Here is a 12,502-nt window from a genome sequence, read left to right as displayed (position 1 = left end):
CCTCGATTCTATCATCATTTTACGACTTAAGCTGCTTTTTGCGATGAACACACGCTGACTTATTGAGTGTTTGAGGGGGCCGTTTGATTTGTTTCTTACCTCAGGCAGCCGGTGGTGTTGCGAAGCAGCATGGAGGACTGGAACTTGACTTTGTGCTCGTCACGGTGAGAAACACTGCTCCAGCCTGAGTGGGGGATGACCACTGTGTTGGTCAGCGTGGTCAGAGCATCGCGGATGATGGTCATCTTCACTGCGTCGCACGAGGAGAGGTTCCACAGGACGCCTGCAGTGGATGCACACAGTAAAATAAGTCAAAACTATTGTTACCTGTCCATCCATCCATCCATCGCTGTCTATCCAGGTCTAGGTTGTGGTGGCAGCAATGTAAGATCTCCAGATCTCCCTCTACCTGGCAACCTCCTCCTCCGGCTCTTTCAAGGAAATATCAAGGTGTTCTCAAACCAGCCGAAAGGTACAATCTCTCCAGCGTGTCCTGGGTCTCCTTCCAATTGGACAAACTGCCTCAGCTATGAGGCACCATCGAGGCATCCTAGTCAGATGCCAAAACCACCTCAACTGGCTCAGTTAAATGTTGTACTCAAACCTTGAGATACTGGAACTCTTCCACTTGTCAATTAATTCCCAGCCCAGAGCAGGCACTCCACTCTTTTCACACACAAACCACTCCAGTGTGAGGTGGAGGATGAAGCTAAAAGAACCACATCGTCTGCAAAAAGCAGAGATAAGATCAATAATTTGAGCAAAAGATTTAAAATTTAGATTCATCACTCCATCAGAGCTGTTGCCACTGATTTTCAGTAATTTTCATACCTCGCTTGAGCCAAGAACTGCTTCTTGAAGCCTTGTAGACCTGCTCCTTCTTCTTTAACGACTGACACTGTACACCAGCTGAGATGTGCAAAGCTTTCTGTGAATAGGTCCTTGGGAATCCCCTTGTTGGTACAAAAATACTATTTTATGTCTGTCAAACTGTGTTATCTTTGAAATTTTTCACAGATTTCATAGACTAAGGAAATGGGAACAAGAGATGTTCTTTCGTGACAGGCTGCTAGTAACAAAGTGCCTCAAGATATAATTTAAAATCTTTTCTTAGTTGTCTGTTATGTGTAGATACAAGACTGGTTCATTTCAGTGTTAGGTGCCTTTTTTATGCTTGAATGATTCATTCATCGGTCGAAGTTAAGTGGCTTACAATCTGAAAATGGTCAGGTATAAGAACTGGACTGAAAACGAGTGAAAAAAAAAAAAAATCAGCCAAAAGTCCAAAAAGACCTTTAGAAAGAGAACTATTGCTCAAGAGCAGGTTAAAATGACATGAAAGTTATTGCTGCTTGGAAGCAAAATGTTTTATATTGAATACAACTGCCAACCATGTCCAAGGCTTCACGTAAAAATATCCTCCATAAACGAAGTATAAAAGAGTAATAATGGGAAAAAAGCTTTGAGTTCAGTAAAAACAAGTGTTTTATTTTTAAATATGCAGCTTTGTTCCTGAATGTTATTAAGTGCAATTTGTTTTGGGGTGTGGAAGATCAAATTTAAGCAGCTACCAAAGAACAAAGTGCACCTTTAATAATCAGAGTCCCAACCCGAGCTAAAAATAGAACATTTCTGAAGCATTTCACCAGACAGAAGAGTCTCCTCTGTGGTTTGGTGAAGCGTGTCTAGCAGCTTCTTATCTGCTGCCTTCAAACAGTATGTGTGGTGTGGCTGCAGAGTCCTGTTTCCAAAGCACATTATCTTAGCATCTGTCCCGAGGACTGTGCCGAGATCTGCTCAGCGCTGTGCGCCGAGTGTTTAAGCCGCTGCCGCTCACACCTCCCACAGAACAGCCGATACACAGATTAAAACACTGCCAGGCAGTCAGACGGCACCGCAGACCGATGCTCAGCCAGCAAGGCGGCCAGTCGGCCGGCCAACCAACCGGGAAGTCAACGGACCACGCTGGCAGGCGAACACCCACACACACCAGACTTTATCGTGTCAAGCTATTATTCTGAGCCTTTTTTTGTCGATGTGGACCATAGTGTTAGCTTATTTCACCCATTCAGGAATAAAAAGGCATCTGAGTTTAGAGACTGTTAGAACCAGTCCTTATCGGAACGACAGGATTTATGAGTCGGAGAAATCAACCAGAATCTAGAAATACAGTTTAAAGATGTTCGGCTATACTCTCTTAAACCTCTGCACTTACCTTAAATGACTGTCTCTAGCAATTATGAATATTTGAATGTGAATATAAAAATTTAAAGCTTGGAAACATACAGATGATTAATGTTTTCATTAGTTAAATCCAGTTTTCTAGATTTTTCTCTGCTTTTATAAATAATTAAAGGTACCCCGTGTAGTTTCTGGGCAGTAGTAGGCATTAAGGACAAGGATAGGGTCACACACATTCCTACTGTTCCCATTTATTCTAATGTTAATACATGACACCTGCTAGTTTTATGCCTGGCCTATATTCTTATCATTTAAGGTACCGTACCTTCTAAGTAGGAAAAAAATAACCTTAACAAACAAAAGAGCTACAATTTTCTGACATGTAACCCTCAAAAATATATTTGATTGCACATTTTTATGCCCATAAACATCATTCCACAATTTAACCCCAACACCATAAATACATCTTCATTTAAATCCTTTTTTTTTTTTCCACAGTAAAATGACAAAAATCTCCCAAATCACACTGAGAAAAACACTTGAACACAGTTCGGGAATAACTTTAGCTTTAAGCATTATTTGCATTATTAAAACCCCCCCACCAATCATTACATTTAATTAACGAGATCTACAAATGATTGTTTCCTCTGTTTACTTACATTTTAAACAGTGTCACCACTTTTTCACAATTGAGGTTCAACGTAATCCCTGTGAGTTCAGGCTTCAGGTTGCTCTAAACACTCACTTTTACACAGCTTTTCTACTCTTGGCTCTGTATGACATCAGTGAGAGGGGATAACCCTAATATGGTCGTCTCAGGCAAAGAAGCCCCACCACCTGCTATACAAACCTTCTGTTTTTGATGAGAAGCAGCCAATCAGGAGAAAGTTGGGTCAAAAGGGGACAAGCTGTAAATGAGCAGATTAGGTTGGCAAGTCAAGGCTATCGGGACGTACCGGTGACCAGTTCACGGACTTCATTGTCAGTTGTTTTCCGGAAGAGGCGGAGCAGGGCAGGCACGCCACCGCAGTTCCTCAGCGTCACCTTGTTGTCGTCGGTGGCCTTGCCGTACACCAGGTTCCTCAGGGCCCCGCAGGCGCTTTTCTGAACCTCGGCCACCTTATGATCCAGGAGGTCCACCAGGTGCTGGATCCCTCCCAGGTGACAAACCTGCAGAAGAGGAGCCGTTACGCTTAATAACGTCAATTTAAACTGCAGTGCAGAGCTTGTGTCTGCCTCTTGTGGCAGTACCCCTAATCAGTTATATTTGTTTCTCTGTTTGTTGTAGTCAAGCGTCCACGGATTTCTCTATATCAATTTCAAATTTTATGTGATGGTAGATACCAATAACAGCTCGAGCTGATTTAATTTTGGTGAAAATTAGGGTCAAGGTCACACCAACTGTTAAAAATGAGAAAAAACAAAATTTTTTATGCAAGGTCTTCAAACTTCACAACAGTATACTAGGCCTTGGGTGAAAAGTACCAAGGTTCGCTAAAACATTTCAATAAACGATATGGAGTAATATATCATATGAAAGGGCCTGAGGAGAGCTGTACAACACACTTTTTATTCTCTCAATATGACACAGTATGATTTACTTTCCATCCACAGAGGACTGTCTCACCACAGACAGAAAGTCAAAAGCATTTAGCAAAAACAGGTGAAATGACTGCTGGTGACACAAAGTTAAACTTTCGGTAAATGGTCTGGTGCTTACATATCGCCTTTATACTCAACTTGACCACTCAAAGCACTTTCTAATACAAGCCTCATTCACCTAATCACACAAACATTGAAAAAGTGCTTTTATCTACACCAAAACACTTTATCAAACATTTACACAGACACTCTGATGGGTTCATCTGAGGGGCAAAGATGCACAGATAGTGGAGCGGGGAGACTGATTCAACGACCTTCATGACAGGTCGACAACTCGCTTCCCCACCTGAACCACAGCCACCCACCTTTCAGCTTCGAAGGGAGCAACTGAAGAGACTACCAATTAGAGTGAAGGATAGCATTGACTGACATATGAGGGGTGTGGCAAATATATTCAAGTGGACCATTCAGCCTGGATGGTTCATTGGTGACCAATCATCAGCTACAAAGTGATGATCAATACAGCTGGGTACCTTTCATATTTGAACCCAGTAGTGGTTTTTGATACGGGCGACACGGGCAGTTGCCGGGGGCGGCATCACGGGCATCGGCAAAAAAAAAAAAAAAAAAAAAAAATTACTCGTACTCATGCTGCCCCGACATCATGCCAGGGCATATTGGGAAAGTCGTAGGCACCGATTGGTTTTCTATCACCCATTTGCTGGGAGTAAGGGCGCCCTCCGTTTGCGAGGTGCGCCTGCTGCTTGCGGCACAGGGAGGAGAGGGCGGGAAGGCGGGGGATTCTCTGGCTGGCTGGAGCAGCATCTAATAACCAACTCGCAAAATAACACAAAATAAAAACAAACCAACAACCAGGAAAACACCAGACATCATGATACAGACTTATAATTTGCACTGATGTTTTTTCAAAATTCTATATGTGAAAAGTGAGCGCGAGAGCCCTCAGTGCACCTGCTCGCTGCTGTGCTGAAGTCAAAGTAAACTTTATGTGTGAATGTGTGTGTGAATGGGTGGATGACTGGATGTGTAAAGCACTATACAAATACAGGCCATTTACCATTTTATTGTCATCTCCGCTACATACAGTCCAGTATATAGAGAGACGAGACGACGAGGCTCCAGTTACAGCAGTACAAGTAAACAAACAATAAATATAAGAAGAGTAAGAAAATAAATATACACTTTAGGACTCAGGTAAAGGGATCAATAACAATTTAAAATTTATAATTTACAGTTTGATGATTTAAAGTCTCACACACACAACACATCGAAAGGTGAGGGGGCCTGCTGCCTCCAAGTAGAGCACATTTCATTCATAATGTTGTAAATCCAGGCCCATTATGTATTCATGATTTGAATCCTGGGAAATCCCAGAAATGCACCCTCGACAAAGTGAATCTGTGAACTAAGGAGGAGGTGTGTTAGGTTATGTTGTCGCGATCCTCGAGTTGGGGGATGGGTGTTCATACTGGAGTGCAAAATTAAAACCAATGGAAGATGGACAAGAAAAGTTCAAAGCCATCAGGTGCTCCGTTTATAAAAATGAGAAAAGAGGAGGAGGAGAAACGAGCAAAAGATACAGATAAGCAGATGTGTCATTGGATAATGGCAGGTCATCCTGAAACAATCAGAATCAGAATACTTTATTAATCCCTAAGGAAATTATGTGAGTTACAGTTTCTCCAAGAAGAAATGGTAAAAATAATAACAGTAACAGACTAAACTCCAAACAATACATTATGTTACAGATTTCACACATTTAAGAAATAGCACTAATATATACAGATCACTCAGTTATAAATATCAAGGATTAACAGAGGTGATTATAAATAAATATCAAGAAAATTGATGAGAATATTCCAGAGTAGAAAAGAGCGCGTGTTCAGCACAATATTAGTCATTGTCAATTCTTGATTTGTCCTGTTCTCATCGTGTGGAGAATTATGATGGCTGTTTGGTAGCCGTTTGCATACAATGCAGAATCTCTCTCTCTTCATGTATGTGTGTGTTTCTCTGGTGAAATTCAGTATGGCTCCAACAAGCTTTATGTTAATGTACAATCCATAATATGTTTTGTGTGTGTGTGTGTGTGTGTGGGGGGGGGGGGGGGGGGGGGGGGGGGGGGGGGTGCTAGGACCGCCACTGTTTGAACCAATACCAAACTGAAAGAGCAGGGACACAACTGGGGAGACAAAGGTAAATAAACATGGAGACAAGGCTAACTTCCACGGGAGACCCTGAGGACAAGACACAGAGACAAAAACAAAGACACAAAAGGAAACTAACAATATCAAACAAGAACCAGACATAACCTCAGAGACACTCGGAAGAACTAAACTTGAAACTAAGCGGTAGAAGAATCATGAGTCCATAACAAAACTTGATTTTGGACTTTGACACTTGAGCCTTTGTATGGACATATCTTTTAAAAGGTAATTAAAAAGAACAAGATCAGAAGCTCTGATCTCTTATGCTGTTTACAGATGTAGATTGGTTAACCAGTTCGGGGCAGATCAGGTGTAGAGATTTGTCTTTCTACCTAAAAAGCACATTTAAACAACTCATCTTCAATCTCTCTTTCCAGATATCACCCAGTTCTTTAAAAATTGTCTGAATGGTTGGGATAAAAAGTACTACACGCCAGAAGATAAAATATGCATATCTGATTTTGGAGGGAACCGTTACTTCAAGGTGGAAGCAAATGGAGTAGAAACACTGGTTTTCAGGCTTGTAATAAGTCACTCTTCATCAGTTTGTGCTTTCTGATCGGGTGCTGCTGGCTGAAGACAGAACGCTGAATAATCACAGAGCTTTCCCCTCCTCAGCTTCATATTAGAGAAAAGAAATTCAATCAGAAGGCAGAAATGGGAAATAAAAGCGTTTTCTGTGCCTCCTGGATGAGTTTCAGATTTATGTCTTACACACATAACGGGATAACTGTCACGGTTGCGCATTAGTTTCAGACTTTAACTGTTTGCATACGCACAAGGTCACCGTTAGTGTGGCATGCTCACAGGAGGAGAGATTAAAAACACACGTAAAAGACGGACGTATCAGTCGTTAAATGAATTCAAAGGAATCAAACAACTGTCAGGATGAATGAGCAGCAGTTTTAGATCTATTTGGTAACCATCCATGCAGTTTCTTTGGACCTGTGCAAATGTTTGAAGGTGATTTTGATGGTTACATTTAACCCGTCCGAGACTGAACCTGCATTTAACTAAACAAACACAGATGACGGTCAAACTATAGAAAGTTTTTGAAAATGAAAGAGCAATAGAAAAATAACTTTTGAAGCACATTATGACAACTTTGAGTTTTAAGATGTGTTCTTACAAACAAAAAAACCCAAAAAAAAAAACATTTTAAAGACAAAAGCACTGATTTTATGTGCCGATGAGTTTCTGAAATAGTTTGGAAGGGAACCAGGACACAAAGCTGCAGACGCTTCTCTGTGCTGTGCTCAGAACTTTCTCTTGTCATCTCGAAATAAACCCCATCTCAGGAGAGCTGCATGCGCTCCCCGATTCTCTCCGACTCCGCGTTCAAACCGTCATTGAAAACATTTGTTTCTGGCTAAATGAGCAGACTTGTGTCCAGGCTGCTCCAAAGGCTAATTAAAAGCTCATCACCAAACAAACCCAAAGGCACTAAAATGGCTCTCACGCGGAGCCGCGCCGTCCTGTTGGCGTCATTTAATGCACGGGAAGCCGAGCAAAGAAAGAGAGCGAGCGCGCGTCGGAGCGCCGGCACATTTGGCACCGACGTCACTTAAAGTTTTGTTGGAGCAGATGGCGCTTTGGCTCCAAATTTGGCAGCAGGCATCAAAAAAAAAAAAGAAAAGAAAAGAAAAGAAAAGAAAAAAGAAAAAGAGGAAGAAATAAAACAAGATTTTGATTCCTGTAAGCTGAGAATACACTCAGAGACGACACAGGCATACAAAGGGAGAAACAGGAGTCAGAGCAAAAGAGCCACTGAAGGTGGACTCAGATGGTTGAGACTAAGAGAAATCCAGAAATATCTGAAGTATCAAAAAAGACTGAAAATATCAAAACATTTTAATTTGCTTAATTTTCACGTTTATTTCTTATTTATTGTTATTTATTTATTCAGAGATCTGTGTGCCCTTTTAGGGATTTGTCTTGATTTGTGTTGATGTCTGATTGCCTGATCAAGGATGATTATCTCCTGTGGGAGATGCAGTTATCTTACATCTGATGCTCATTTCTCTGTATATACAACGCTCAAAAAATTTCATGAATGCACTGAAAACACATCGGATATGAATGGGAAAAAAAAAATCATGCTGGATATCTACAGTGGTTCGAGCTGGGCAATGTGTCAGGAGGGAAAGGATGCCTCATCGTTTAATGGGTGAATTTAAAGATACCTCAAAATGAAAAGATGATGTGGCAGGGTACTCTATTTTGATGAAATTTCATGGCAGCAGTTCAAGATGGTGCTCAGTAGTTTGTATGCATGCCTGACCACATAGATGGTGTCCTGGGGGTTCTTCGCCCAGACCTGGAAGCAGGGCACCACTGACCTCATGGACAGTCTGAGGGGACTGAATGGACCAAAGATCAAAAGGTGTTCTTTTGGATTTAGGTCAGGTGAGTGTAACAGCCAGTTTCTTCATCCCACAGGAACTGCCTGCAAACCCTTATGTGGTATGAGGCCGGGCTTGGTCATGCACCAGGAGGAACCCAGAACCCACTGCACCAGCATAGCACTCCTGACAGTCGGTCTAAGAACTTCATCCCGATACCTAATGGCAGTCAGGGTGCCGTTGCCTAGTCTGTAGATGTCTGTAGGTCCCTCCATTAATATGCCTCCCCAGACCATCACTGACCCACCACCAAACCGGTCATGCTGAACGATGTTACAGGCAGCATAACGTTCTTCACAGGTTCTCCAGACCCTTTCACATCTGTCGCATGTGCGCCGTGTGAACTTGCTCTCATCTGTGAAAAGCACAGGTCACCAGTAGTGAACCTACCAACTCTGGCATTCTATGGTAAATGCCAATTGGGCTCCACGGTGCCAAGCAGTTAGCACAGGGCCCATAAGAGCATGTCAGACCTTCAGGCCACCCTCATGAAGTCTGTTTCTGATTGTTTGGTCAGAGACATACTCACCAGCGGCCTGCTGCAGGTCATTTTGTATCTCTGGCAGTGCTCCTGTTCCTCCTTACACAAGGGAGCAGATGCTGGTCCAGCTGATGGATTAAGGGCATTGTACGGCCCTGTAACTGCCTGTCTCCTCCATGCTCTTTAGACTGTGCTGGAAGACACAGCAAACCTGGCAATGCCATGACTCCACCAGGAAGTCGGCCTACCTGTGCAGCCTCTGTAGGGTCCAGGTATCTCCCCATGCTACAGTACCAATAGTGACCCTGATGCTGGTAAATGCAAAACTAGTGAAAAAATGAATAAACAAACAAAGAAAACCTATAAAAGATGAGAGAAAACCATTCATGTTGTGGGGAGTGTGTCATGAACCAGAATGTTCATGACACACTATCCTGTGTGCCTATCCTCTGAAGCCTGTTAGCATATTTATTGTTATACTGCTTTTCACCCACATCAGTACTTCCCTGCACAGGGAAGGAGGCGTTACAATTACTGAGATCAGCAGCAGACTGATCTGACTGAGGTTTAGAGTTTATAAATATGTGATAATGACACGACTAACATATTTTACAGCAGTGAAGCAGAAGTTCTAACTGAATGATGCAGAGAAGGGCCGTCAGGTTAGGCAGGATCCTTTCACTCTTCCACTCAAGAGAGTGTCTGTTCCTCTCTATCAGCCCGTCCCAGCAGCTGCACCATTACTTGCAAAGAAAGCAAACTGTGCACTTCATAACTGTGGGATTTTGAACAGATGTTTCCTGATCCCCCTCCCCCCCGCCCAACAACAGTGTCACCTCTGCTGTCAAGGGATGAAGACCGCTGAAAGTCAGTTTCTGATTTGACTGTTTGTCCTGTAGATGCATCTCCTCTAACCCTCCCCTTAAAAACTGCACTCTGGATAATCCAAACACTTTTTGAGACAGCTGCCTGTCACTGTCATATAGGAATGTCAGTCTTACTAAACATGCTCATTCTGCTGGCACTTCTGGGGAACACTTAGTTTTATTTTACCTCTTTTAGTTTTAGAGTGTTCTGTTTTGCTAACTTTAATAATGTCGATGTGCAGCATAAAAGGTGTGGATCACTGTGCAGAGAAAAGCACCAGTGTTCATGTTTGCAAACTGGAACCAGCTTTTACTCTATTAAATTGATGTTTTAAAATTAACGGGTGATTAGACTTGCTAGTATTTCAACGGATTAAGATATAATTCTTTCTGCACCGTATACAATGAAATCCCTTTAATCCTGTTTAAATAGCTTGTCCTGTCCCCGACTGGAACTCTTAATGGGTTCTTCCTGATGTTTTTTGGACAGGATCAACATTAATTAGGTCTCAGCACAGCTGTTTTTGAAACCTTTAGACACGGCAGCAGCGACTGAGTCATATCTGTGACGTTTGTCTGGTTATTTTTACCCAGACAGACTGCCCAGCATGTATCATCCCCTTACCTCCACCTTGACCCTGTTGTCTCCGTAGCACAGGTGCTGCAGGTAGGCGGCGGCGTTGGCTTGGACAGAGGGGAAGTGATGCTGCAGCATGTGGATGACCTCGGGCAGCTCGGGGTCACGCCAAGCAAACTCCCTGATGGGAAACAGAGAGAAAAGTCTCCATAAGGGTGGCTCACCTTCTACGCTCAGCCATTTTTGGTTTATTTGTGCTGTTTTGTAGCATCTTGGATTCATTATAACACTTCTGACATTTTTTTTAATGTCTAGCTATTTTCTATTTTCAGAGGATTTATCCTTTTGATTGCCTGATATTTAACAAGTAAATCAGCAAATAAGCAAACAAACTAGGATGACTGAGCAGAGCATTGGATGGTGCTGAAGACATTCCCACGTATATTGCAAGCATCTACTATGGGTTTTAGCAATTTTGTAAAAAATAAACACTCTTTGTCAAGTAACAGAATTTGAATAAATTGAATACCCACTCTGTGACCACCTACATCACTGTGTAAAAGTTTGAGTGATTTGTGTGTTTATATTGCTCATCATCAGCAAAAACGGGGGCCAAATTAATTCAGTGAGCTCAAACAGCCAGACTCCAAAAACAAAAAATCTACGGCCAAGAGATGAAAAAGAAGTCCTGCAGCAGATGGCGAGGCCCCAACAGAGGCCTGCAGACAACACAGAGACAGCCTAAACCCCCCCAAAATAAAGACTGTGGCAAGCTCTCTCACATTAATACACCAGTATACATGCTAATTAAACTGTATTGTACTGAGAAGAACTGGTGGTTGGAGACTTTGAGTACCTGGGGTCCTTGTGGATGCTCTCGATGGACGGGGTTCGGGTGACCACCTGGTCCACCAGTCCAGAGTGCCTGTGTGAGTAGACGGGCTCGCCGGGAACCCTGAAGGAGTCGACGTATACAGCTGCAGAGCTCAGCCCATAGCTGCTTCTTTGGTACGGCAGCGTGTTGCAATGGCTTGTGGTCCGAGGGAGAGTCCCCATTCCTAAGAAAATTAGGAAATTTAATCTGTGCTTTCTTTCATTCGCGATCAAGGATGTGTTTCTGGAGGCAGTTTACATCGTCAAAATGCCTCCAAGGTCACATAAAAGAGAAAGTAATATTCTACATTAAGTGCTTCAGCAGGCAGGGAGACGAGTCTCAGGCCAAACCTGTTTAAATCTTGACTAAACAAAACTAAAATGGCTCCTTAGATCCTCCACTATCAAACTCTACAGAGCTTTCAGCCTTAAATCATTCAGCAAAGACTTCAATTAAGAAGCTGCCGAGTACATGAAAGGTTTCAGCCTAATTAAAGTTTGACCTCGGGGAGCGATAGTAATAACAGTTCCTGTGCCTGTAAACCACGATTTCCGCCACAGATTTTAAAGGAATAATTTCTAACCAGATGTGAAACTGAGCTCCATCTCAACCTGGGGAAACAAGAAAAAATAAAAACTGGGTCGTCTGAGTAACTCTCTCATTTCAAAAAGACTGCTACCACAACCCAATACCACCACCAGCACTGCTACGGATATGATACAGATTTTCTGGGGCAGTTAGCATTTACTTCCTTTTGATTTCCAGTTAGATTTAGTGCTGAAATGTATTGATAATTCACAGTAAAACATAAATTTGATTTATTAGGACATAAAATTTGTTAATTTTATTTAAATAACCAACTGTCACATGCAGCTAGCAGAAATATTTCCTTATAAACAAGTCAAACTTCTGCTGATATGCAGTACCTGTGTTTGTCCTGTAGAGGGAGCCCTGTGGGTCGTGGGTGGGGCTGTGGTACAGGGGGCTGTGGAAGGAGCGCTCGTCGAAAACAGGCGTCATGTGGCAGTCTGGAGACAACGCCGCCCTCAGCTCTGGATCAATTTGCCCGCTGTGACCGGCGTATGAGCTGTGGAGCCCTGCAAGTAGACAATTAAGCTTTTAAATAAACGTTATTTACACCACAGTAAACATAAAAATGTTTACTGAGGTGGCCTCCTCCATACTACACTCACAGAGGATGAGGAGACATCCTAATAGTGTTACCGGCAACTTTGTTAGGTACAACTGTTCATTAATGCCAAAGTCTTCTCAGCCAATCATATGGCAGCAA

The 12,502-nt window shown here is 42.6% G+C and overlaps 1 protein-coding gene across 2 annotated transcripts in view; it reads right to left on the bottom strand.

Moving 5' to 3' along the window:
• The window catches only part of LOC308393345 (plakophilin-4-like), an 81,939-nt gene that overhangs the window by 15,488 nt on the left and 53,949 nt on the right, over positions 1-12,502 (bottom strand). For both annotated transcript variants that reach the window (XM_080877039.1, XM_080877038.1), the window contains 5 exons: positions 12,138-12,308; positions 11,194-11,395; positions 10,386-10,518; positions 3,138-3,351; positions 100-283 (listed from right to left, as the gene is read on the bottom strand). In XM_080877039.1, the coding sequence (XP_080733165.1) occupies positions 100-283; positions 3,138-3,351; positions 10,386-10,518; positions 11,194-11,395; positions 12,138-12,308 (904 nt within the window). The remainder of the gene's footprint in view (positions 1-99; positions 284-3,137; positions 3,352-10,385; positions 10,519-11,193; positions 11,396-12,137; positions 12,309-12,502) is intronic.

The sequence above is a fragment of the Rhamphochromis sp. 'chilingali' genome (genome assembly GCF_963969265.1).
Source record: "Rhamphochromis sp. 'chilingali' genome assembly, chromosome: 3".
NCBI lineage: Eukaryota > Metazoa > Chordata > Actinopteri > Cichliformes > Cichlidae > Rhamphochromis > Rhamphochromis sp. 'chilingali'.
This window is presented reverse-complemented; position numbering and strand designations above follow the sequence as displayed.